The sequence below is a fragment of the Rhinatrema bivittatum genome, chromosome 9 (genome assembly GCF_901001135.1).
Source record: "Rhinatrema bivittatum chromosome 9, aRhiBiv1.1, whole genome shotgun sequence".
Lineage (NCBI taxonomy): Eukaryota > Metazoa > Chordata > Amphibia > Gymnophiona > Rhinatrematidae > Rhinatrema > Rhinatrema bivittatum.
Genome location: NC_042623.1, coordinates 165,290,457 through 165,318,270, shown reverse-complemented (window position 1 = coordinate 165,318,270; position 27,814 = coordinate 165,290,457). Strand labels below are relative to the sequence as shown.

The 27,814-nt window shown below is 43.9% G+C and overlaps 1 protein-coding gene across 4 annotated transcripts in view; it reads right to left on the bottom strand.

Annotated features, from left to right (window-relative positions):
* Positions 1–27,814, bottom strand: part of KLHL30 (kelch like family member 30) — a 56,747-nt gene that overhangs the window by 17,237 nt on the left and 11,696 nt on the right. The window contains exons 3-8 of one of the 4 annotated variants that reach the window (XM_029616126.1): positions 21,496–21,658; positions 19,463–19,549; positions 18,609–18,764; positions 17,386–17,574; positions 12,635–12,780; positions 5,594–6,700 (exon numbers count right to left, since the gene is read on the bottom strand). In XM_029616126.1, coding sequence (XP_029471986.1) covers positions 6,449–6,700; positions 12,635–12,780; positions 17,386–17,574; positions 18,609–18,764; positions 19,463–19,549; positions 21,496–21,658 — 993 coding nt within the window. In that variant the 3' untranslated portion in view covers positions 5,594–6,448. Of the gene's footprint in view, positions 1–5,593; positions 6,701–7,843; positions 8,787–12,634; positions 12,781–17,385; positions 17,575–18,608; positions 18,765–19,462; positions 19,550–21,495; positions 21,659–27,814 lie in introns of those variants that run through there. The other 3 variants (XM_029616127.1, XM_029616129.1, XM_029616128.1) reach the window with 3 other exon arrangements.

The following is a 27,814-nucleotide window of genomic DNA, read 5'->3' as shown; positions in this document are numbered from 1 at the left end:
AATGTGCCACATGCTAACTTCATGGAGTGCCCCCTAGTCCTTCTATTATCCAAAAGAATAAATAACCGTTTCACATTTACCCATTCTAGACCTCTCATGATTTTAAACACCTCTATCATATCCCTCCTCAGGCGTCTCTTCTCCAAGCTGAAAAGTCCTAACCTCTTTAGTCTTTTCTCATAGGGGAGCTGTTTCATCCCCTTTATCATTTTGGTAGCCCTTCTCTGTACCTTCTCCATCGCAATTATATCTTTTTTGAGATGTGGCAACCAGAATTGTACACAGTATTCAAGGTGCGGTCTCACCATAGAGCATTACAGAAGCATTATGACATTTTCCGTTTTATTCACCATTCCCTTTCAAATAATTTCTAACATTCTGTTTGCTTTTTTGACTGCTGCAGCACACTGAGCCGACGCCTAGATCTCTTTCTTGAGTGGTAGCTCCTGATATGGAACCTAACATTGTGTAACTATAGCATGGGTTATTTTTCCCTATATGCATCACCTTGCACTTATCCACATTAAATTTCATCTGCCATTTGGATGCCCAGTTTTCCAGTCTCACAAGGTCTTCCTATAATTTATCACAATCCATTTGTGATTTAACATCTCTGAATAATTTTGTATCATCTGCAAATTTGATTATCTCACTCGTCGTATTTCTTTCCAGATCATTTATAAACATATTAAAAAGCACGGGTCCTAAGTACAGATCCTTGAGGCACTCTATTGCCTACTCCCACTGAGAAAAATGTCCATTTAATCCTACTCTCTGTTTCCTGTCTTTTAGCCAGTTTGTAATCCACGAAAGGACATCGCCACCTATCCCATGACTTTTTACTTTTCCTAGAAGCTTCTCATGAGGAACTTTGTCAAACGCCTTCTGAAAATCCAAATACACTACATCTACCAGTTCATCTTTATCCACATGTTTATTAATTCCTTCAAAAATGTGAAGCAGATTTGTGAGGCAAGACTTGCCCTGGGTAAAGCCATGCTGACTTTGTTCCATTAAACCATGTCTTTCTATATGTTCTGTGATTTTGATATTTAGAAAACTTTCCACTATTTTTCCTGGCACTGAAGTCAGGCTAACCGGTCTGTATTTTCCCGGATCGCCCCTGGAGCCCTTTTTAAATATTGGGGTTACATTAGCCACCCTCCAGTCTTCAGGTACAATGGATGATTTTAATGATAGGTTACAAATTTTTACTAATAGGTCTGAAATTTCATTTTTGAGTTTCTTTAGAACCCTGGGGTGTATACCATCCGGTCCAGGTGATTTACTACTCTTCAGTTTGTCAATCAGGCCTACCACATCTACTAGGTTCACCGTGATTTGGTTCAGTCCATCTGAATCATTAACCATGAAAACCTTCTCCATTACGGGTACCTCCCCAACATCCTCTTCAGTAAACACCGAAGCAAAGAAATTGTTTAATCTTTCCACAATGGCCTTATCTTTTCTAAGTGCCCCTTTAACCCCGCGATCATCTAACAGTCCAACTGACTCCCTCACAGGCTTTCTGCTGTGAGTTTTTGCCTCTATGGCCAACTTCTTTTCAAATCCTCTCTTAGCCTTTCTTATCAATGTCTTACATTTAACTTGCCAGTGCTTATGCTTTATCCTATTTTCTTCTGTTGGATCCTTCTTCCAGTTTTTTAATGAAGATCTTTTGGCTAAAATGGCTTCTTTCACCTAAACTTTTAACCATGCCGGTAATCATTTTGCCTTCCTTCCACCTTTCTTAATGTGTGGAATACATCTGGACTGTGCTTTTAGGATGGTATTTTTTAATGACCACGTCTCTTGCACACTTTTTACCTTTGTAGCTGCTCCTTTCAGTTTTTTCTAACTATTTTTCTCATTTTATCAAGGATTCCCTTTTGAAAGTTTAGCACGAGAGCCGTGGATTTGCTTACTGTCCCCCCTTCCAGTCATTAATTCAAATTTGCGTGGGAGTGACCTAACATTTTTTTTGTTTTGTTTTGTTTTGTTAATTGTTTGTTTCAAGTAAATGAAACAAACAAAAATGGAAATAAGAAAGAAAAATAAAAGAAACAAAAAAAACGTGTGCATCTCTAGACAACTCTGAAATCCTGATCTCAGTATGCAGCAGCATCAAAAAGCAAATTTATTTGGAAAGGAATAGAGTATAAAATTAAGAATATCATAATACCTCTGTATGAATCTATGGTATAAGCACATTTTCAAAACAGTGTTCAGTTCTGGTCGCCCCATCTCAGAAAACATACGTGTAGGTTTGAAATAGGCCACGCGCATAAAATACGACCTTCACGTGCAAGGCCAGGCATTGCACGCCGAGCCTATTTTCCAAAAGGCCAGGCCACGCGCATTCAAGAAAAAATTGAAGACCTGGCTCTTCACGGAAGCCTTCACTTAAAGTCCCTTGCTAATAATAAAGTCCTATACTACCTTAACTGTACCATACATATTTAATGTTCTCCATGCATAATACTTCCAATGTACTACATATTCAATGTATACCCTGTTTATTGCTTGCTCATTGTTTATTGTTTATTATTATTATTATTATTATAATTTGTTTATTGTTTATTGTTCCATGTACACCATGTCTATGGTAATTCCAATACTGGTTATCTGTAAACCGAAGCGATATGTACTAGTACATGATCTTCGGTATATAAAAGCCTTTAAATAAATAAATAAAATATATAAAGGCCGGTACCTGCATAAGTGCTGGCCTTCCTGAAAGGGTCGGGTGGGTGTGGGGAGGAGCGGGCTGGGGCGGCCCAGGACAGCGCCATTGATTGCTGTCCTGGAGTCTCGCATGCCAGCCGGCTGCCGGCATGCGCAACTTACTTCAGGTCGGGCTCTGAAGTAAGTTGGAAAATAAAAAAAGAAAAAGGTAGGATTTAGGGATTGGGGAGGGTAGGGGAAGGGAGGTTAAAGTAGGTGGTAGGGAATTAGGGAAGGCCGGGATGCGTCACCACGCGAAGTTTGCATTAATGCTTCCCCCATTGTGCGCGCCACCCGCACATATGCATATGGATTATAAAATCTGGCGCATATGTGCGCACGGTCCACATATTTTATAACATGCGCATGACGGCGCAAGCATGTTATAAAATCGCCAGGTCCATGTGTGCATGCACATGGACGAGTGCACGCTTCTTTAAAAATCTACCCCATATAGTTTAGCAGAACTAAACAAAGGGGCAGAGAAGGGCAACCAAAATGATAAAGGAGAAGGAACAGTCTCCTTATGAAGAAAAGCGAAAAAAGTTAGATGTCTTTTGCCTGGAGACAAGACAAAAGAGGGAACAAGGTACAGGTGCGGAACAGATTTAAAACAAATTTAAGAAAGATTTTCAGTCAGCACACAATTAAACTATGGAATCTATTGCCAGAGAAAAGGGTTGCTTTTTACTGGTTAGATATTGAAGAACATATATTACAGATCCTTATGCTAAATACAAAAAGCAAGCCATACTGTTGTGGTATTGATGAAGGCCAATTGCTTAATATTATATATCTAATCATGTTTCTATAATGCAAAATGTGGTGCTAAGTCTCTGCCCTGAACAGTTTACAATTTTGGTGGATACTTGAGACAATAAGAGATGAGGAGGAGGATTTTGAAACCCCTGCTGGGGCTTGTAGTACTTTGTGTCTGCGGACTGCAAGCGCATTTTAAAAGGGAAATGCCTGGTGGAATTTCCCTTCAAAGAGTACTCACACACACTTTGCACTGGCAAAGGTGCGGGGCAAATTATAGGGTAGATTTCCAAAGAGTTACACGCGCAAGATACGTGCGTAACCCCCGAAAACCTACCCCTGCGCACGCCGAGCCTATTTTGCATAGGCTCGGTGGCGTGTGCAAGCCCTGGGACGTGCATATGTCCCGGGGCTTTCGAAAATGGGAGGAATGGGGGTGGGGCCGGGGGTGTGGTGGTTGGACGGGGGCAGGGACAGGGCATGGAGGCGGGCCGGGGGCAGGCCAGGGGGTGTTCCCATGTCCTCCGGCACAGCGGCTGTGCCGGAGGTTCATGCGCCGCTGTGCTGGAACTTCCCGCCCCCCCCCCCCGTGCCGGAATCCGGCACAGCGGCCCCTCTGGCAGGCCTAACTCCATCAAATAAGGTGGGGGGGGGGATTTGGGTAGGGCCGGGGGGGGGGGTTAGTTAGGGGAAGGGAGGGAAAGGTGGGGGGGGGGGATCTAAAAAAACGTTTCCTCCAAGGCCGCTCCGATTTCGCGCGCATGTTATAAAATTGGGTGTGCATTTGTGTGCGCCGGGTAGTGCGCACAAATGTACCCCCGCGCGCATAAAATTTAAATTCGGCCCCAATGTGCCAGAAAATGCACACACAGATTCTGAAGTGAAATTTTCACATGTACTTTGAGCCCTGCCCCCATGCTGCCTCCGCCCCTTTTTTCCATCAGGGTGAAAGGACCTGCATATGAGCAGCAGGCATGTTTTATCTGCACCAGGGAGAGTGCGAGGTTGCAATTTGTTTCCACAGGTAAACATCTGCAGGAATTGCCTTTGAATATTGCTCCCAAAGAGACTTGGCTAAGGTCATAAGAACATAAGAAATTGCCATACAGGTCAGACCAAGGGTCCATCAAGCCCAGCATCCTGTTTCCAACAGTGGCCAATCCAGGCCATAAGTACCTGGCAAGAACCTAAACATTAAATAAATCTCAAGTTACTATTGTTTATTATTTAATAGCAGTTTATGGATTTTTCCTCTCGGAACTTATCCAAATCTCTTTTAAACCCAATTACACTAACTGCTGTAACCACATCCTCTGGCAATGAATGCCAGAGCTTAACTATGCACGGAGTGAAAAAGAATTTTCTTTGATTTGTTTTAAATGAGCTACTTGCTAACTTCATGGAGTGCCCCCTCGTCCTTCTGTTATCTGAGAGAGCAAATAACCGATTTACATTAACTTGTTCAAGTCTTTTCATGATTTTGTAGATCTCTATCATATCCCCCCTCAATCGTTTCGTCTCCAAACTGAACAGCCCTAACTTCTTTAGCCTTTCCTCATAGGGGAATTGTTCCATGCCCCTTTATCATTTTGGTCGCACTTCTCTGCACTTTCTCCAGTGCAACTATATCTTTTTTGAGATGCGGTGACCAGAACTGCACACAGTATTAAAGATGCGGTCTCATCATGGAGTGATACAGAGACATTATGACATCCACCGTTTTATTTGCCATTCTTTTCCTAATAACTCCTAACATTCTGTTTGCTTTTTTGATTACCACAGCACACTGAGCCGACGATTTCAATGTATTATCCACTATGACGCCTAGATCTCTTTCCTGGGTGGTAACTCCTAAGATAGAACCTAACATTGTGTAACTACAGCAAGAGTTATTTTTCCCTCTATGCATCACCTTGCACTTGTCCAGGTTAAATTAGACGTCACAAGTTGTGTCAGTGGGAGAACTAGGATTTGGATCCCGGTTTCCCTGGCTCCCAGCCCATTGTTCTCACCACTAAGTGACTCTCTATGAAATTCAAATCCCTACAAAGCAACTGCCATAACCTGTCCACATTCATTTTAAAGGTTCAATACTCATGTTAAACACATATCCTAAATAATTCTGTATTTTATGACTGTCAGGCATCTAAATACACTATCAAACATAGCTCTTTCACAGAAGAAAAAAGGGGTTTTTAAGGTTGTTAATACTGTGTTGCCTGTCACACTGTTGTGTCCATTTAAACCTTTAAAATATTTTAGCTTGTTTTTGCAGAAGGAAGCATTTGATATTATATAATTTTCCATCCAAACAGTAACAGAGTTCTTAGTTTTTATTATAAAAAGGAGAGGTTCTGAAACATTGAGTTGACTCCGTATCATTAGGTCATATGGTCGCCATGTCCGTAAGAATATTATGTGGTAGATTCTTCATTTGCAGAAATGTAGACAACTAGGGACTTTGAATACAGCTATACACCTACGGGGCACCTTTTCAACACACTGCATACTTGAGTCGGATATAGAAGGGCAGGCAATTTTAACTGCAGTCTGTCAATAGACATACAACTGTTTTATAGTGAAGTCTTTTTGGAAGGTGATGGGTTTGAGGGTAATAGACTCCTTAGTAACAGTTTGGCAGTGGCTAAAAACTAAAGAACATACTCAGTGTTGTACTTTGTGAAGTTCAAAATAAGAAGTGATGTGATGAGACCTGTCACAGAGTGAACAGCAGAGTCTGCATAGCCTCTGCAGGGACAGGGCAGCTTCTCCTGAAAAGCATTCGCTTCTTCCAGTAGGCGTCACCGTAGGGGTGGAACTGGAAATGAATTCCAAGATCAGGTGAAAATTGAAACATAGAAGAAAACCAGAAGTATAATTGAGGAGAAAACCAAAAATCTCTTTCAGATACTCCTCGCTCTTCAGTACCAAGCAGAGAATTCCAAAGCTGGTCCTTTAGCCCTTCTTACTCCTCCAAAGCCTCTAGGAAGGGTTCTGTCCACTTGGAAGTGTCCATGAAAATGGAAGCGGTGCTGTGATAGAGCCAGAGGCAAGGCAAGCTCCCCTCTCGTGTCCAAACATCTTTGGCACAATCATATACCTCCATCTCCACCCGGTAGTCACCTTCCATGCCCTTCCAGTGTCCGCCTGTTACATAGATTTTGCTTCCGATTGCCACCATCCCTCCATTCTCATGCAGTGTGTGAAGTAGCTGCACCTTCAAAAGCAATTTTCAAGTTAATAGAGCAGTGTTTTACATCTGAAAACAAAGATTCAGCCACATCATCCTACATACAGTACATACCCCACTGCGTTATCACCGCATGTGTGAAAAGGCTACGGTGGAACATGCCATGATATTAGAGGTGCGCAAGCCAGAAAATTTGAAAGGTGAATGGGAAATCTGGCCTTGCTCTAACGACCAAACACAAACAGGGTTGAATTAGTTAGCACAGAAAATAAAACAGCATGCTGCTAACCTGACTAAAAATACAAGAAAAACGTTTCCACTCTTTTTTTTATATCTTCATCTCCAATTCATTCCACTGAGCATGTCCTTTCTTTTCTTGCTTTTCTTTCAACCCTGTCCATATCTTTGCCTCATTCTTTTCCATTCTTTCTCCGAATATATATTTGGTTCTCCCTGCATTTTTGTTCTTTCTCTCTTTGGGGTAGATTTTCAAAAACGGCGCGTTGGCGTACTTTAGTTGGCACTCCAGGCGCAAACAAAAGTACGAGGGATTTTAGTAGATACGCGCGTAGCCGCGCGTATCAGCTAAAATCCTGGATCGGCGCGCGCAAGGCTACCGATTTCGTGTAGCCGGCTCGCGCCGAGCCGCGCAGCCTACCTCCGTTCCCTCCGAGGCCGCTCCGAAATCGGAGCGGCCTCGGAGGGAATTCGCTATCGCCCTCCCCTCACCTTCCCCTCCCTTCCTCTACCTAACCCACCCCCCCCGGCCCTGTCTAAACCCCCCCCCACCTTTGTTGGGGGATTTACGCCTCCCGGAGGGAGAAGTAAATCCCTGCGTGCCAGCGGGCTGCTGGCGCGCCTAGACGCAACCCAGGGGCGGTTCCGGAGGGTGCGGCCACGCCCCCGGACCGCCCCTGGCCGAAACCACGCCCCAGGCCCGCCCCCAAAACGCCGCGTCCCGCCCCAAAACGCCGCGTCCCGCCCCGAAAACGCCGCGCCGATCAGCCCCGCCCCCGACACGCCCCCCTCGAAAAACCCCGGGACTTACGCGAGTCCCGGGGCTCTGCGTGCGCTGGTAGGCCTATTGAACATAGGCGCACCGTCGCGCAGGGCCCTGCTCGCGTAAATCCGGGCGGATTTACGCGAGCAGGGCTCGTAAAATCCGCCCCTTTGTGTCTTTCTGCGTGTGTATTAAAAAATGATGTGTATCTCTTGTGTTGTTAGAATCCAGAGGCTGTATCTCATACTACTATTTAGATGGACACCGTTCTCATTTCATTAGATTTATTTTCCAGGGTTTCCTTTCAAGGCCCTCACATTGCTCCTAATGTTTTCCCTCTTTTTTAGTATTTGCACATAGTAACGATAATCACAGTGTGGCAAATTGTGAAGTCACTACTCAGTAAGACACATTACAAGGTATTTGGTGGTTTCCAGCATCTCTCTTTTACTGATAGTGTGTAAATGATGATTTAAAGTCTTTACAGCTGTGTAATTCATTTGAAGGTGGTACAAGTTCTTTTAGTAAGTTTGTGATGTCTTACAGTCTTTCTTAAGTTCAGATGCTTCTTCAATTTACTTAAGTTCCTTTATTAAAGTGACATCTTCCCTCCTATTGGAGTATAGGGTAAATTATGATTCCCCCCTTCCATGGTGGTCGTAGTATCAAAACAGTACTTTTAAAGGTTTTAGTCTTGTATCTTCTACCTCCTCGTGTAGTATCAAGAGTGATACCTTTCTCCTCTCTTCAACTCCCATTCTTCAGCAGATATTCATGGGCCATGTATATGGTCCCTCTTCTCTCCTTCTCCCCCCTTTCTCCTTCTTCCTCTCACAGGATGGCTGGTAGACATCCTCTCCTTGGATCTTGAAGGAAGGGAACCTCTTCCATTAGACAGAAGAGTAAAATTAAGTACGCTTAAGTGAGTCCAGAAGGATTTGGCACTCTAACCTCAAATAAGTTGAAGGTGGCATGAGAGGGTGAAAAGAAACTGTCATCTATAACAAAAGTCTCCATGGAGCTCAAAGGTAAGAATTAGAAAAATTAGAGCTCAGCCAGGACAAGCTGCCTCTTCAAAAGCAGAGGATCCACAAGAGTAAAATGGTGATCTCTCTAGAAAACACAAAACAGTGAGGAAAGTTCTATTGCTAGCTACCACATGGGGAAGCTGCAACCCTGCAATGTTATTCCTGAGGCTCTCCCCACACCAATTGGTATATGCCTTTTCCTAACTCTAGGAGGGAGACTAAAAGGAATCCTGTATATGTTTCTCATTATACTCTCCTTCCTCAGCTCTTTCCTCCATTCCTCTCATTTTTTCTTCCCCTCCCAATCCCATTCTCACTCCTTCTCTCATTCTCGTCCTATGTTATGCCTTCTCTTCCACTGTTTCACTGCTATCTGTTCATGTCATGTCTCAGTCTTTCCTTCTCCACTTACTCTTGTATCTCAGAACCACACTGTGGAAGTGGAATGACACAGAATGAATGTTTGTTTTCTAGGAAATGATTATCAGTAAATGATGGGAAATGCATAGAGTTTCATATTGACCCATGTTTCCACAAAGTTCTGTGAAACCAAACCTCAGACCCTTCACATGGGACTGCCCTCACAACAGTGTCATTCTTTGGAACTAGAATGACAGGGAATAACAGCTGATTTCTAGTGAATGATACTAAAATGGGGAAATAATGCACATTACTAACATAGCAAATGATAGCAGATAAAGAACAAAATGGCCCATTCGGTCTGCCCAGTTGAAATTCATCCACTTTGGGGAGATGAGCATATAAATTCCCAATGCAACCTAAACACCAACTCCTACTCCCCCATTCTTTGTCCTTATCTGTCTCCATATATTGCTTCTTGTCTCCTTTCAATCTTTGACATTCCTCCTTTCACTGACATACCTGAAAAAAAATGTCGCCGCCTCACTTTGACCCTTTAGTTATCTTTTCTTCCGCTCCTGCTTTTGCCATCCTGATTTTTTTTTCTTCATGCAGTTCAGCTTTGCACATATTCTTCCCTGTGTCCTTTCGGAGATTCTTTGTACTTTTTGAATGCTGATCTTTTCTCCCTTACGTATCAGCCACCTCTTTGGAGAGCCAATACTGGTTTTCTTTAACTTCCATCATTCCAAATGTAAGACCATTCAGACGAGACCTCCTCCATCCCCATGCCACACTGCACAAGGGGATGACAGGGAATTGTCATTCCATAGCAAACAGAAGTCATTTTATGTCGTTATCTCCATTTGCAATTATATCAGGGAAGTCCCTTTGAAAGGTGCATTTAGGTTCAGAGAAATTTGTAGAAATGAGAGACTATCAAAGCTATGTGCATTTTCCCTACATTTTGCTGGTGTCATTCCAGCAAAAAAACAAAACAAAACAAAACAGTTGTTTTAATTCCAAATAAACGTTTGTCATTCTCTGTCCTTCCACTTGTGCAGTGTGGCAAAGGGCTGAAGGAGGACCCGTGCGAAGGGTCTTACATCTGCAATTATGGGAGTTTGCTGTAACAAGAGTTATGCTGAATATATGTACATTTTCCCCCAATTTATTGGTGTAATTTCATACAAAGCATCTGTTACTTTATGTTATTACATATGCAAAGTGTAGCACTGGTCTACTGGAGCCCCTACATGAAAGGTCTTTTTTTTTGGGGGGGGGGGGAGTCAGAGAAATTGGTGGAAGTAAGATCAATCTGAAGCAATATGCATATTTTTCCATTTCACTGGTGTAATTCCCATAAAAAAAACAAACCCCAGCTGCCATTCTGTTGAAATCAAATGCCATTTCATGTCATTCCACTTTCACAGTGGGGTATTGAGGAGCAAGAGGTCCCCGAAAAAGGGTCTTGAATTTGGGCTCAGAGGAATTTGTGGAAACAAGGATCAGTCTGAAGCTAGGTCCAGTTTTCCCCATTTTACTGCTGTCATTCTTGAGAGCATCATTCCACTGGTACTGTGTGTGGGCAATAACAGAGGAGAAGGCCTCATGTGAAGGCTTTTATGTTTGGATTTAGAAAAAGATTGTGGAAATAAAGCTGTGTGTGTGTTTTTTCTCATTTTACTGATGCCATTGCATGTCATTTCACTTGCCCAGGGTGCCACAGTAATCTGGCAATGTGTGTGTCAAATATCTTAGCTGTATATTTAAGGGGCCATGTGAAAGAGATTTGTATTTCTTGGTACCATTTCTAATTGGCAATCCATTTTTATCATTCCTTGTAGTACGGGTATCAGTCAAGAGCTGCATTCTAACTCCTAGAATGATGTTTCGTGAAAAAAAAGAGGGGCGTGGGGGGGGGCAATAGTGGGTAGCCGGCCGCATCGTGCCGGTGTGGTCACAGCGCACACTATCGCCCCCCATAGTGCCACGGGAAGAAGTGTAGTTATTTCCAGCGGTGCTGCTGGTGATAATATGAAAAATATTATCGCCTGCAGCACTGCCGGGAGTTAACTCTGCCCAAACCCCACTCACACTCCTCCCCTTCTACCAATTTTAATAATACCTCCTCGACACGGCCGGTATCGCGTGCGGTAGGGCCTTATCGCACGCGATACCGGCACATTGCACAATAAAGAATGGCCCTGTAAGTCAGCTATTGGGCCAGAAGCGTACAATTGGACCTGTATACTTAAAGGACATTTCATTTTTTCCCAGTTGCTACCTAATCACTATTTAGTACCTAATTAGGTTGTTTAGAAATTCAAGTTTTATAACTAAGGCTGTAACCTGCATGCACAGGGCTCTGTCCTAAAATGCTCTTTGCCTCAGAGTATAATAACAATCTTTCAGATGCTTCCTTCATTAGATGGAAGGTGGCATATTAAAATTCAGCTCCCGCGAGACTCACTTTTTCTCCAAATGCAGAAATGTACAGGGACTCCTCCAGAGATAAACCATCCTGATCTCTTGGTGGAGAGTAATGGGCAGGAGAAGGATTAGGGGAGAGAGACTAACAGGAGCCTCACTGCACCTGTTTGAATGCTGGATTGAGGACAACCCGGTCAGCTGAGTGCTTATGCCATATGAACAGCTGCAGTAGGTTTGCAGAATGACGTTCTCCGTAACCCAACACTGAGTCAACATTACATACATCTTCCCTGAGGCCAACAACAGAGCCTGAGGTTGGAAGTGCTTTAGACACACTTCCTCTATCTCGACTAGGCTAATATACAGGACTATAAGACTTTGCTACTCACTCTATGCCGCAGACTGCATCTGCGCTCCAGGACTTTCTGATTTAACGTGGCAGAACACAGAGTCTATGCAACTCAAAATTTCAGCTTGCCTGCATATTGTACAGTTCCAGAATTGGTTGCTTACACAGACTACAGAGCTGCTGTAGCAGATGCAAACAGTTAGATAACAGTATGCTGTCAGCAAGAATACATCTGACTGCTAGAGATAACAAGTCCATGCTAGGCTGAATACAAATAATATAATATATACTTTGTATCAGGATGCCGTTAGAGTAAAAGTCTGATGAAGTTTACAACCACTGAGATCTATAATTTAATTTTTAAAATGTATATTCTGCCTTTTGTGACTGGTCAGCCACTTCAAAGTGGATTACATTTAGGTACTTTAGGTATTTCCCTGTCATCAGAAGGGCCTGATTTACTCCTATTCTGTTTCTATAGGGGAAAAGGCTTAGTAAATGTGATCCTAAATTTATATCTGAGGCAGTGGTGAAGAGATTTGCCCAAGGTCACAAGGAGCATTAGCAGGATTTGAACCCTGGCTTCTTTAGTTCACAACTTGCTGCTCTAAGCACTAGGCAATTAAGGAAGGTAAGATTTCAAAATCTAAACATGCGAAAAGCTTAAGCAAATGTAAACCCTATTGATTTTGTTCCAACTAACACCATGTGCAAAGGGCCTTGAATAAAATTGGAAAATGAGACTCCTGACAGCTCAGTGGACTGCTGTGAAAAATCTCTGTGCCACCCACCTTCTGCCACAGGTTAGCATCAGGATCATACACATAGACTTTCTTGGTATTGTCTGCGATGAGGTAGATGGCTCCATTCAGCGTGACACTGCAGGGGGCAGAGAGGTACTTTGGCATGAAAGGAGACGCAATCATGCTCCACCCATCTATAAAAAAAAGATAAATATCCTTAGCTTAGCACTGTGTACCTCCTGCCAACTCATTTTACCTTTTCTAGAACTAGGGACACAAAGGTCAAAGGAGATCTATAAAATGCATTTCCTGATACTTAAATCTTTCGGAGCTGCATTAAAGCTGCCAAGTATCTAGAAGATTTCTATGTCAATGACTTCCCCTTTCTTCTGTACTATGCCCCAGCGATTTAAAGTACCATGGCTGACCTCAGAGCTGTAGCCAGGCATTTTGGCGCATATGGCCAAGTGAAAAACTGCGCCCTCACCCATTACACAACACATGACACCACGAGTTGGGAGACTCTGTTAAATGTTTGTACAACAATGCCCACAGCCGGTGTAAGAGTATTCGGTGCCTTATGAAAACTTTACAGCTTTGTACCGCCCACCCCATCACACCCTCCTCACACACAATTACAAATACATTTATAATAACTGATTTTACATGAAAAGTGGCATTCAAAGCAGTCTTCTGAGATAAAAAATAGCACTTACAATATGTATATTATATTTGTATGCACTGCTGAGGTGCCAACCAGAAACCCTGCAAACAAGCAAGAGACACTTGGAACCTATATGGTATTAGGCCTACTGTCATGAATCTTGGGCATGGGCATGACCCTCAGAAAGCCACAAGAAAAAAAGAATTTCTATATCAAAACAGCACTAACTGCCAGCACTCAAACAGCAACAACCTCACCTATGAAAGTTAATACTATAAATATTACACCAGGCCTAAAATAATAATAAACCCCCTATTAGGAAACAGAACAATCCAAGCTGCTATAGATCCTTACATAGAAACTACGCACTAATGGAATAACTCACTTCAGTCACACTTGCAAAACACAGATAGACCCTCAAATACAGAATAAAGAAACCATACAGTATAAGAATTCGGAGTGTCCAAATCCACCCCCTGTTCCAGATTGTCCAGTGACAGCCACCATGACAGACTGGCTCTGGATTCTGGAAGTAGAGGCATTGGTAGATGGAATTGCTCCGACACCGGGCTCCAGCGAGACAAAAGTTCATGCTGTAAACCGATTTGATATACTTGCATGAAAAGTCGGTATATAAAAATTATTAAATAAAAATAAATAAATAAACAAATGTATAAAACCAAGTCCAAGGTTGAAGCCATGGAGCCCAGGACCTGAAGATGATGCCACACTGTGGGATCGTTCCTTCGAAGAAGGGAATGTATTTGTTCCTGCAACTTCCCTATTCGGTCTGCCGCTAGAAACACTTTGCCCAGCAAGGTATCAAATTGTGCTCCGAGATAAATCAACTTCTGAGTGGGTTCCAAGTGACTCTTCTGCACATTGATTACCCAACTTAGGGATCGCAATGTGAACATCACCATGTGCACTGATCTCTTGCAGTCCTCCCGAGACTTTGTGCGAATCAGTCAGTCGTCCAGGTATGGGTGGACCAAGATTCCCTCCTGATGAAGGAAGGCCGCCACCACCACCATCACCTTGGTGAACGTGCGAGGAGCTGTTGCGAGACCAAATGGGAGGGCTCGAAATTGGAAGTGTCATCCCAAGACCTTGAACCGCAGAAACCTCTGGTGATTCAGCCGGATCAGAATGTGTAAATATGCCTCTGTGAGGTCCAGAGAAGCGAGAAACTCCCCTTTTTGAATCGCGGCCATCACTGTCCTCAGGGTTTCCATACGAAAGCAAGGAACTCGAAGGCAACGGCTCACCTTCTGCAGATCGAGGATGGGCCAAAATGTGCCCTCCTTCTTGGGGACCACAAAGTACATGGAGTACCGACCTCATCCCTGTTGAGCTTCCGGAACTGGGACAATAGCTTTGAGCTCGAGAAGTCGTTGTAGAGTCACCCGGACCACCTCTTGCTTGACACTTGAGGCCATTCGGGACTCCACAAAAACCTCCCGACTGGGCACGAGAACTCCAGTGCATAGCCGTCTTTGATCACTTCTAAGATCCAGCGGTCTGATGTAATTCTTGCCCATTCCGTGTAAAAGTTGGATAATCTGCTTCTGACAGCTTCGACGACGGAATGGGTGCTCGTGGCTTCATTGGGGGTTTTTATTACTTCCTGCATCACGATGTCCCGAATCTCTTCTGGGCCAGCGACCCCCTGGAAAGGACTGCTGGCACCCCGAAGCAGGTTTAGAAGCAGGAGGTGCAGAGTATCTACCCGCTCTGAAGCGGAGAGAGTCCCAAAACTTAGCTCGAGGAGGGAAGACATTCTTAGAAAATCTTTTATCTTCCGGCAACCGATTGCCCTTGGATTCGGCAAGCAGCTTTACTAGCTGATCCAGATCCTCCCCAAACAGGAACTTGCCCTTAAGGGGTAAATTACAAAGCTGGGACTTGGAGGACAAATCCGCCGCCCAATTTCACAGCCAGAGGAGACGCTGCGCTGACACCAAGGACACCATACCTCTCGCCGAGGTCCTCACCAGATCATGCAAAGCATCTGTAGCATAAGTGATGCCTGCTTCTAGGCGGGCGGACTGCAGAGCCCCACTGTCGCCCGTACCGGCCCCGGCAGCCGACTCCTGGACCCAACACAGGCAGGCCCTCTGCATGAGGCTAGCGCAAACCGCCGCCCCAAGGCTTAGCGCGGCAACCTCGAATGCTCGCTTCAACTGGATCTCCAGCTTGTGATCCTGCATATCCTTAAGGGCAGCTGCCCCAGCAACCGGGATAGTGGTCTTTTTCGTGACTGCCGAGACCGCGGCGTCCACCTTTGGAATCTTCACTAAATCCAAAACATCAGACGATAACGGGTACAGTTTCGCCATAGCTCTGCCCACCTTCAAGCCGGAATACAGAGTTTCCCACTCCCGGGTCACTAGTTTGCAGAGGAAAAGATGTCGTGGGACCCCTAATGCCATCGAGGACTGGATTGACACCCTCGTTGTCAGACTCTTCTTGAGAAACCTTAAGTCCTAGAACTTCAAGGACCTGGGTAATAAGGGGTCTTAACTCATCCCGCTTGAACAAACGCACCATGCTGGAGTCATCCCCCTCCACAGCAGGGTCATCAGGCTCATCCGGATCATCAGTATCCACATCAGCCAGATCTGGCCACGGATCCGGGTCTGCCACCCCTACTACCCCAGAAGCCGGCGTCTCCCCAGACCCCAGGATCAGATCTCGCGTACCCTGGGGAGAATCCCCTGTGGGATGAGCCTGATCAGAGAGGCGCTGATGAGGGTACGTGCCTCGACCTCTTTTTCTCAGACGGGTCCGAACCTGCCCCCAGGAGACCGGGCCGCTTTACCACCGAGCGTTTCCTTGCCAGAAAAGCCTGGTGCATAAGGAGGACAAATTCTGGGGAGAACCCCTCCGGGTCCCCCTCCCCCACTGGAGAGTCGGCTGGGTTGATATCATCAGTTCCCCAGGTGAGGTCTTCCCTCACTGGGGCTAGAACAGGCAGAGAATCCTCTACCCGCGAAGCCGAAGGCGAGACAGACGTTCCCTCCCCGAGGGAGGAGGCAAGAAGCCCTGAAGAGCCTCTAACCCCGGGGAACATGCTGCGCATAAGGAGGCCGCATCTAATGCCTGGCCGCGTGACCAACATGTGCGGCAGGCCTGCGATTCTGTTTTCGGTCCCATCCGCAGCAGCACGCCGATAGTCTGAAGTGAAATAGAAAAGGGCGCAAATAAAAAAAAAGAAACGCTCGGAGCCGCGACGCGGAGAAAATTTCAGTCAGGCAGGACCAGTTCGTGCTGCGGGCTAAGAGACTACCGGCTGAGGAGAAAAAAAAATGCGCGCAGCCGTGCCGCGGGAAAGGAGCCTGTCTATAGTGAAATCGCAAGGCCCCCAGCAAGGAAGCGGTGAGTAAACGAGGCACACGGAGAAAAACTCACCCTTGCTCTCAGAAAACGACCCGGAGCCCCAGGAGCTGAGGGGAACACTGCTGACAGCTTCCCCGGCCGGCCTTAAAAGACCAGGTCCCTCCTGCACCTCTCCTTACCTCAGCACTGAAGACTGTCAGTCAGCTGCAGTGAAAACAGCTCTTTTTTTTTTTTTTTTTTTTTTAATTAAACTTTACCAAGACCCAGAGAAAAGCTGTTGCAGGAGACAAGGGAGCAGCTGTAGCAGAGACGGTGGTGAGTCGCCAGGAGCCCCTGGTCGTCAGACACTGAACTGTGGTGGGTGAAACTCTGACAGGAATATCCAATTCCCCAGACGCCCGGCTTCTACTGAGGGAGGCCCACGAAGGCGCCTAATATCTCAGGAAGCGACCGTAAACCAAAAAATTAAATTCAAACTAACTAAATAAAAAATATAACTAAAGACTGCAGGTGTGCATCTGTACCACCCGCTGGAGTCAGAGAAATACTGAGGGACTGCAGGTGGCACTCTCGTTATGTAGCAGTGCCCAAAGTTCTAATTGTTCTCTGACTCCACCTGCTGGTAGGGATACACAACCCACTTTTCTGGACTGATCTGGGTATGGTCAGGAACACTGTAGTATCAGGATTCCTTCTTCCTTTCCTATGACAGGATCTGGGCTCCTCCTTTTTTTTAAATCTATGATAGAAATATAACACTGAAGTAAGAATGGGATAAGAGGTGTCCTTTTCTTACCTATAACAGGATTATAACATTGCAATGTCAGTGCATTGTACTTGATAGCACATGAGCCAATCACATACAGCTTCCCCAGGCAGCCTGCTGCTGTAAAATTGCTGACATATTTCAGAGCTGGGCTGATGGGAGACCAGCTGTCATTGTAGGGGTCATAGCACTCCACCTCCACTGTGTCCATTAGGGTACCTGCAAATCACAAAGTATTATGGAGCAGTATTATGGAGCAGCTATTGCAAGGCTACATGCTGCAGAAATTTACAAGCACTATGATCACCCTACTACTTTATGAGGCCAATTTTCAAAGGAATTCACCCAGGCAAATAGTTATGGATGGGTTCCATAGCATGCATAAATTAGGCACATTGAAAGGAGGTGTCCCTGTGAACATATTTAGGTCAGAGGGGGGGAAACAAGGCACGTACTTTTGATTTTCAAATGTAGGCACACTATTTTGCTACCTCATGGACTTATGCACAAACAGAAGGTACAATGTATGCATGCAGATGCTTTCAATGTGGGTACTTTGCACATGCTCATTTTCAAAGAATACTGCACAGGATGTTTCCCTGTAGGATAAAATAGCCAGCATACTTTGCATAAATATAGGCTATTGAGAAATTGCTTCCTATACTCTTAAAGGTCTTTATGTTCCTTTCTGTGAACTTCATGGTTTTACTTTGGGTTACAGTAGGTATTTGTATCCTCCTTGTCTCTTGTTCTTCAATTTTTGCTACACAGCCCTCTATCCAGCCCGCCTCAGCTGATTCCCCCTAGCCCCCCCCACCCTATCTCAGCTCCCTGCTAGAGTGCCCCAGTGACTGTTGTCACCAACCTGTTTACCAAGTTATTTAAGTTATATAAGATGTTATATTCATATTTGTATAAGTTACCAATTGGTCACCACTATGTATAAGTTGTTTATCCTGTAAACCGGAGTGAAGGCATCCCGCGATACTTCGGTATAAAAAAGCCTCGAAATAAAAATAAAATAAATAAATAAATATTGACATCCATGATTTGAACATCACTACAGCACTACATACCTCAGGGAAGAGACAGAAGACAGAATATGACCTTTTTGCAGGATATAAGAAAGAAGTGAACATGTGGCCCAACATATCCCCACCTGCTCCTATCCTCTCCAATCCTTAAAAACCCTTTTTGGAAGACAAGAGAGATGGAATGATAAGAAGGAGACAAGACTGACACAAAGCCCCTACCACCAATGGCATAGATCTCTCCATTAAGTACAGCACTGGCATGGTTGGTTCTTGATCTCCACATTGGGGCAATGGGTTTCCAGGTGCCCTCCTTCAGCAGGAAGCACCAGCACTGAGTTGTGGACCAGGTGTCATTCCGAGAGCCCCTGGAGCCTCCTAACACAACAGAAATGATCATTGACTAATACCGAAGGACACTGTAGAGCAAACAAATTCTGACCCTCCAACTCCCTGCCCCCACTGCCACACCATGACTAAGGAAAGAAAAATGTATGTAGTGCTCAATACAATCTTTTCATTTTGTTGGCATGAAATCATGAATTCTATAGTTCATGAATTGAAGAGCATTGAAGTGCCTGTTGCTTGTTTGATAATTGAAATATATATGAAACATCTCTATAAATCTGACTTTTTTTTTACAATTATTAATTAATCAAAATATTATAACAACCCACTTCTAAGACCTTTCACTACAAGAATAAATATTCTTCTAATAGCTCTGATGTAAAAGGGTCACAGATATTTCTATTACCTTCAGCTGAGAAAAGTAAATGAGAAATGATTTGTAATGAATATGTCCATTTTAGCGTGCATAATGTGTGGGGGTCGTGGTTTAGAACATAGCATTGGTGATGTGAATGTTTCTTTTCATTCTACACTGCATATTCCTTTTTTTTTTTTTTTTTAGATTTCGTTATGTGAACCAAGGTTTTTCACTTGTTGAGTACTTTGTTTCTGAGCTGTACCTCTGATAATTTCATTTGATGGCCATGATGAACAATGACTAATGGAAGTAAGTTAGGAAAATGGTTACAGGAATAAGTAGCATGAAATCCTCCCCACAGTGCACCCACCTGTAATGTAAACATCATTATTCAGAGCCACGACAGAGAAACCCCATTTATTGTAATCGGGGAAGTCAGGAAGCGCCATCCACCTTTCTGACAAAAAGAGAAATCAAAACAAATATGAGACAGAATGTGCAAGAAAAGAAGGTACTACCCAGACAGCTGGAATAGGGCTGGTGGTGTAGCACAGAGCAAGGCATCCAGGAGACTTGCACTGGCTTCTGCTCTCTAATTCTACTTTTCACTAGACGTGTGTAACACCATATATATCATATACTCCACATCTTGATTGACATAATGCCATTGTACATGCCTTTAATTATAGCAAAGCTGTAAATAGTAATATTAAAAACAGTCCTTCTGTGGTGGCTGTCAATCACAGCTGTGGACCTAATTCAACTTGCTGCATCAACAGTTTCTTTTTCTGCATCTTTCAGTGCTCAGCTTCTCAGTGCCCGAAGGTACTGATGGACCAAGTAGGCAGCTCCAGTGGGCCTGTGCAGGGCTGCTGCCCATTGATTCCTGGATGCTTGAGCAGAATCTCATGAGGATCCATGCTTCTACCATTGCCTTCGTGTTCTCTCCATGTGGTGCGGTGCCCTCTTTTGTTTGAGACCCAAGCTCATCCTCCTGGGTATGTGTGTGTGGGGAGGGGGGGGGAGGGCTGTAGGTCAGTGGACTTTTAAAATATTACTGTTTCCAGCTTTGTTATACAATTTAATGAGCTGACAGCTGGCATAAAAGTCTCAAATATAAATTTTGCCTCCATCCTCCTGGTCAGCTCTTGGAGCACATGGGGAGGGATACGGACCATGCAAGGCCCCATGACTTCCCAGGGTTCCCGCACAGGGAGGAAAAGACCATCTTTTCAAAGCTCTTAGGGTTTGCTTCACATTCTGGAGTTCTTCTGCTCACAAAAGCACACTCCAAAAATGTTTTTCAGAAAATAAAGTTCTGGTAGCAGGCTATCTTCTCTGGTCTCTCTTCTTCTTGACAGATACAACACAGGGAGCACATTTCTGAACTCTTTATCAGTCAGATACTCCTTTAGATCTTCCCTTGACAAGCAGCGCCTCGCTGATGCTCTCAAAGTACGGTTCTCTCACTTCTCTGTTTCTGAGATGATCTCTTCTTCCTTGGACCTTCAGACTTGGACCTTCCAGATAAATTTCTCTTCAGAATTCACTGGAGTCCCATGACTTCGCCCCTCCTGGATGCCCGAATTCCTTCCTCTCTCCAGGCACCCCTTTGCCCAGCAGAGAGCTCACTCCTCCTAGTCCTGTTCCCACAGAGGGCCAGACCCTCTACAAGGAGAGACGCTTACTCTCTCAGCCCTGTGCTAAGGCTGGCTCTCCAATCCCCCTGTGTCGCATGGGCACAGAAGTTCTGTTAACTCAAACGATCCCCTCCCAATGGGAAGTGGCACACATCACTAACCCACCTATGGACAGATATCACAAAAAAGGAGCAGGTCTGTTGAGACCTCTGATGCACACTACTGGCAAAGCAGGCCAGATGAGGACTGATGGCCATAAAGGTATGGCAAGTACCACTGCTACTAAGTGGCAGGTTTTGGTACCCCTTACATAAGAAATATCACAGCAATGAAATGTTTTGGGGGGGAAGGGCAGGAGGAAAAGATAAAAAAAAATCTTTTGGGGGAACATGAAGTACTCTTAACATCCTTGTACTAAAACTTAGACTGTAGATTGTTTGTAATGGAAATTAAACTTGGGCAGTGATATGTACAGCAATAGTACTGCCCAGAACTCTTTCACATTTACAATTTTTTTTGTTGTTGGAAGACTTGAAAAAGGAACAATAATTGCCTGTAAGTTGTTAAGCTTCTACAACTGGCAGCTGACATAAATCCTTAGCAGTATAGCATCAGAATAATTGAGCAGACTGGATAGATCAATTGGTCTTTATTGGCTTTCAGCTATGATGCTACTATATTACTCTAGAGCACTGACCTATATCCATAAAAGAGGGTTTTCTTTGTTTTGTAATTGGTCTTTGTTTTATATGTAGCTACTTACTGGTCTTGGTATTATAGAAGGTGAAGTTTCTAGAGATTGGTGGAGGATCCACCTCCCCGTCTTCATCTGACTCTTCCAGGGCTCGGCCTCCCACAACCACCAACACTTCCTGCAGCTTTTGGGGAGGGATGGTGGGTGTGCTCTGCACAACAGACTCATTTATCTAGCATGAAAACACAGTAAATTATTTGGAACAACAGATATTTACTGCATGTTGCTCTTATCACATCTAAAATCATAAAACTTGTAGCCTGTACTTTCGTTGCTTCTGTATATAATATGTAAACACCTGGAACCTTCCACCCTTCTGTTTCATCCTTATACAGAAATATCTGTAGCCATTGATCCTGAGGTCTAAACTATCATCCTGAATGTGTACTTTATCTCAGGGGTGGGCAAACTTATTTGTGCTGAGGTCCAAATTAGAAGTTATCGAATGCAACGAGGGCCAGAAAGTGGGGCAGGACGGGGAACGGTAGGGCAGGGTGCAGCAGGTCCTTGACACAGTAATCAAATCTTCACCACTTGCTGCAGGTATTTCAGTATCCAGCAGGCTTAAGTGCCATCATTTTTAGCAGTCAAGAATCCCCTCCAATCATGGATCCCTAGCCGCTACCAAAATCAGAAAAACCTTCAACTCAACAGGTACAAGGCATTTTTACAGCTAGCAGACTACCTCACCTCAGTCAAAAATGTAGGCCATAAACTATAAACAGTAAGGTTCAGACAAAAAACTGGAATAGAAACCACTAAAAGCCAGACTCTTATGCAGTGTAATAAATCAAAAAACAGTTAAATCATAATTCCTCATAAAACAAAGTAAAAAATATAAATCAATCATAACAGTGAGGAAACCATATTAATTAAAAGCATATTTCAAAACAGATGACAAATAGAACACCACCTAATAATTAAGAAGAATAAGGATAAAAAAACCCCACTTTAAATTAATGTTTACCCAAAATCAATCAAATATTTCAAAACACCAGACATATCAAACACCCAATAATTAAAACTAATAAGGCTAAAAAATATTCCTCCCCTATCCATACCTGGAAACTTTTCATTTCTAGTCACTCTGAGATTGTATACGTTCTCTTTGACAGGCACACACACAAGCAGGCTTCCAATCTCACTCTATCTTTCACAGATATGAACACAAGGATGCTTCCAAGCACTCATTTCTGCACGTCATCAAAAAGGTGACATTTTGGTCCTTTAATGATGTCATTGAGAACTCAGGAAGACTGCAAAGCCTCGGCAGGCCACATCTAATGCATTTTTAAATTTCTTCCACGGGCCGGATTAAAAAGTAGGAAAGGGCTGGATTTGGCCTGCCGGCCTTAGTTTGCCCACCCCTGCTTTATATAAGTATCTGGATGCATATCCTCTAACCCTAGGGTATTGCTCATCTACTCTGTACATAATGCACATAAATATATAAAACTCTGGGATCTGTCTTCTCATTTCCTTTGTACCAAATTTATAGAATCTCAGGCTCCTAAGTCTATGCTTTCATCCCCTGTTTATATAAACACCCCAGAATACAGTTTTAGAATACTGAAATAGCTTCAGTTAATCAGAGAAAATAGAATCTGCTTTGCAGGGTTAGTGCTATATATTTTTTTTTTTTACTGTTCTAGTAGAAGTTTTTGATGATGTCACCAATTCACTGGCTTATAGTGGGTGGAAGGAAATTCTCAGTCAGTATATTCAAGAAGATAATCTGATTATTTCACCATGTATAGTCAGGCATGCAAAGTAAACAAAATATATTTCCTTAGCATGAACATATTTAAATAAATAAATGTCATTATTGTGTGAACTATAGCTACATAAGTTTCAAAGCACCTAGCTGGTTTCTTGTCCAGACCTGTTTATGGGATTACTGTTGGAATTGTTTTAAGTATGGTATGTGAATGTTTTGACAATTTTTTTTCATAATTTAGTTAGTGAGTATGATATCAAAACAAACAATCAGCAGTCAATGACAGATTCCAGCTTTGAATAATCAACCTACAATGTGCCTTACGGCAACAGTCCTTTGGGATGGAAGATACAAGGGTAGAACTTCTCAACTATCCATCAGCCAATTGCTGGTGTCTTCTCTGACACTTTGCCTTTGCACCTTTTATCCCATTATCCAACAACTTCTATACTACCTTCATTTTTTTTGTAGCACTTTACTACTAATATGGCTAACTCCGGTCCTCACAAGTCAGAAACAGGTCTGATTTCAGGATATCAGGAATAAATCTGCATTAGAGATATTTGCATAAAATGGAGGCATTGTATGCAAATCTCCTTTATGCATATCCATTATGGATATACTGGTGAAAATGAGGGAGATGAAGAAAGAAATTAGAAAAGCAAAAGGTCAAGCGGAAGAAAGGATTGTCCAAGAGATGGAGAGGTAACAAATCATTTTTCAGATATATAAGAGAGAAGAAAAGCCTGAAGTGGTATAGTGAAATTAAAAGGTGACGAGGAGCCATGTACTGAGACAGACAAGGAAATGGCAGAAATATTAAACAAAGAATTCAGTTCTGTGTTCACTAAAGAAGACCCTGGAGAAGGATTGTTGCTGGTTGACAAGGCTGTAGAAGGAAATGGGCTAGACACAACTCCTTTTACAAAAGAGTATGTATGGGAAGTGTTATGTTTTGGTATGGATGTGAACCCTGGGCCGAGGTGAGAGATGACTCCACTCACAGGGAGGAGCCCTGTGGGTTTCACCATCAGTAGGCATGGTCTCAGTGTCAGGACACCATTGTAAGTCAGACTTTATTATGAAGGAGAGAGAAAGGAAGCATAACCCGAGGAGCGGGGAATGCAATAAGGCGCAATTCTGAGGAGAACCCGTGGAGCGGGAAATGCTGTCAAAGTCTGGTAGTGGACCACAGAGTGGGGGACACCGGATAGTCTTTCCAGTAGAGTAGAAAATACCTCAGGTATGCTGGTCCGGTAGTGGCCCGCAGCGCGGGGTACGTCAAAGATGACGTGCACGGAGATGAAGATGCTGAGGTAGTCTGAGTGTCTAGAACTCAAGTGATGTTTGAAATATCCTGCAGTGCAGGGTAGAGTGTAGTGGCTCCTGCTGGTAAAGATGCGGTAGTGGCCCGAGGTCCAGGTTATGCCGTGGGAAATCCCAGCAAGGCTGAAGAAAATGAAGTAGCAAGTACTCACAAGGGTAGGTTCCAAGAGTTCAGGCAGGAAGGCCCTCTGAGAAATGGATAGCCTGTGAACGAGGAAGAGCCCCCAAGGAGCGGGTACCTAGAGTGTTCACTCATCAAGACAGGAAGTAGGAACTGGAACTCCAAGGAGAAGCAGATTCAGCAACGAGATGAACTCCTTGCTAATTCGTCTGAGAGTTGGGCCAGTCAGCTTAAATACAGCAAGGCAGTGATGTCATGCGGAGGGGACGCCCCTGAGGTTCCCACCATGACATGTACTAAAGACGGCCCGTGCGCGCACGAGTGCTAGGTGACTCCAGGAACAAGATGGTGGTTGGTATTGCCCACGCCATCCTGTGGACGCTAGGGAGGTCGGTGTTCGCTGGCGGAGGCCGCCACTCTTCCGAGAATTGACGAAGTAGCAAGAAAAGAGGTGAACTTGAGAGGTCGCAGCCATCTGCGACTGACGGGCGCAACAGGAAGAGCTAGGAAAACTGAATGTGGACAAGTCCTTGGGGCCAGATGAGGATATCCCAGGATACTACGAGAACTCAGGGATGTCCTGGCTGGTTCGCTAAATGACCTGTTCAATAGATCCCTGGAAACAGGAGTAATGCCATGAGATTGGAGAAGAGCAGTTGTGCTCCCGCTTCATAAGAGTGGTACCAGAGAGGAGGCTAGTTAGCCTCACTTCAGTGGTGGGAAAATTAATGGAGCCGCTGTGGAAAAAAAGGATACTGAACTGTCTACATTCCAGTAAGTTGCTGGACCTGAGGTAGCATGGATTCACCAGAGAAAGGTCCTGTCAGACAAATCTGATTGATTTTTTTGATTGGGTGAGTAGAGAATTGGATCGAGGAAGTGCACTTGATGTCATCTATTTGGATTTCAGCAAAGCTTTTAATACCATTCCACATAGGAAGCTTGTGAATAAAATGAGAAGCTTCAGAGTGAGCGCCAAGGTGATGGAGTGGATTACAAACTGGTTTGACTGATAGGAAACAGCGTGTAATGGTAAATGGAACCTACTCTGAAGAGAGAGCTGTGTTAAGTGGAGTGCCACAGGGATCGGAATTGGGACCAGTTCAGTTCAATATCTTTGTGAGCGACATTGCGGGAGAGATAAAAGGTAAAGCTTGTCTATTTGCAGATGATACCAAGATCGGCAACAGAAGAGTCACACCTGAAGGAGTAGAGAGAATGAAAAGTGATTTACGAAGGCTTGAAAAGTGGTCAAAGTTTTGGCAGCTGGGATTCAATGCCAAGAAGTGCAGATTCATGCACCTGGGATGCAGTAATCCAAAAGAGCAGTATGAGATGGGGGAGGAAAGGCTGATGTGCACAAAACAAAAGCGGGATCTTGGGGTGATAGTTTCTGGCGATCTGAAGATGGTGATGCAATATGACAAGGTGATAGCTAAAGCCAGAAGAATGCTGGGCTGCATAGAGAGAGGAATAATCAGTAAGAAAATGGAAGTGGTGATGCCCTTATACAGGTCCTTGGTGAGGCCTCACCTGGAATATTAGTTTCAGTTCTGGAGCCCTTATCTCAAAAGGGATAGAGACAGGATGGAGGTGGTCCAGAGAAGGGCTACCAAAATAGTGTGGAGTCAGTATCAGAAAACCTATGAGGAGAGACTGAAGAATATGAATATGTATACCCTGGAAGAGAGGAGGCACAGGGGTGATATGATACAGACCTTCAGATACCTGAAAGGTTTTAATGATGTGCAAACATCAAACCTTTTCCGATGGAAAGAAATCAGTAGAACTAGGGGTCACAAAATGAAACTCCAAGGAGGTCGCCTCGGAACCAACATCAGTAAATATTTCTTCACAGGGAGGGTAGTGGATGTCTGGAATGCCCTTCTGGAGGAAAGGCTGAAAACCAAAACAGTGAAAGAATTCAAAAGGGCATGGGATAAATACTATAGGCAAAAGGATGGAAATGAAGAAAAGAATGCATGGAGTAAGTTGATGGTACGGCGCTCATTACCCTTAACCATTAAGCCTTGATACTGTTAATGCAACTCCATCATTGCTCTCTACTTCAACGGCAGGGGGAAAAGGGTAATTGGATTTGTTCAGTAATTGAGGGTCCTGACTTTTAGGGTCTGGGGAATTAAGTATGGGGGTAATTTTCTGATGCGGTGGTTACTATTCTTAACCAATAAGACTGATACTTAGATGCAACTCAAACATTGCTCTCTGCTTCAACAGCAAGGCATAATTAGGAATTGGATTCAACAGTAATCGAGGGCTAGTGTTGGAAACTGATAAGCATGGGGGTAACGGGGAATTGGGTTCAAACAGCAACCAACGAGGGCCCTGACTTTTATGGTCTGGGAAACTGATAAGCATGGGGTAACCTACACGTCTCAACACAAATTACTATAAGCTTACTGGGCAGACTGGATGGACCATTTGGTCTTTTTCTGCCATCATTTCTATGTTTATGTTTCTATGATAACCAGGCCTGTTTGAGGTTGTTGAGGACCAGAGTTGGCCACCCCTGATATAGCATTACGAGATATATGCAGGGCTATACACACACACACATATATATATATATATATATATATATAAAATAAGAAACAGTCCCTGCTCCATGGAGCTTACAATCTAGTGAAGATACATAGATAAAAAATAAGAGGTGCTAGGGTCTTTGTTTACCTAGAGAAGAGTAGGCAAATTCGGTCTTCAAGTGCTGCAAGATAGTCGGGGATTCAAGATATTCAGACTGAATATTTATGAGATGCATTTGCATGCACCAGCCCCACTGCATGCATATACATCTCATGCATATTAATTGTGGATATCCTGAGCATCTGATAGGCTTGCAACACTCAAGGACTGGAGATACCAATCCTTGATTTAGGAAATGGATAAAGTCAAGGAGACTATGGTCAGGGAGAACCAGGGTTCAAGTTTTAAAAGCAGCTTCAATGCCATGAATTTTTAGACCAGGATATGAATTTGGTAAGAGAGGGAGCATAATGCAGCCAATCCAGAAAGACTATTCCAGGCAGCTGGTGCAGTGAGGCATAAATCATGGAATTAAGATTTGGCCATGGAAGAGAAGGATACAGATAAAAACATCTTGCTTGATGAACCAAGTTTGGGAAAAGGGTGCATGGGAAGATCTA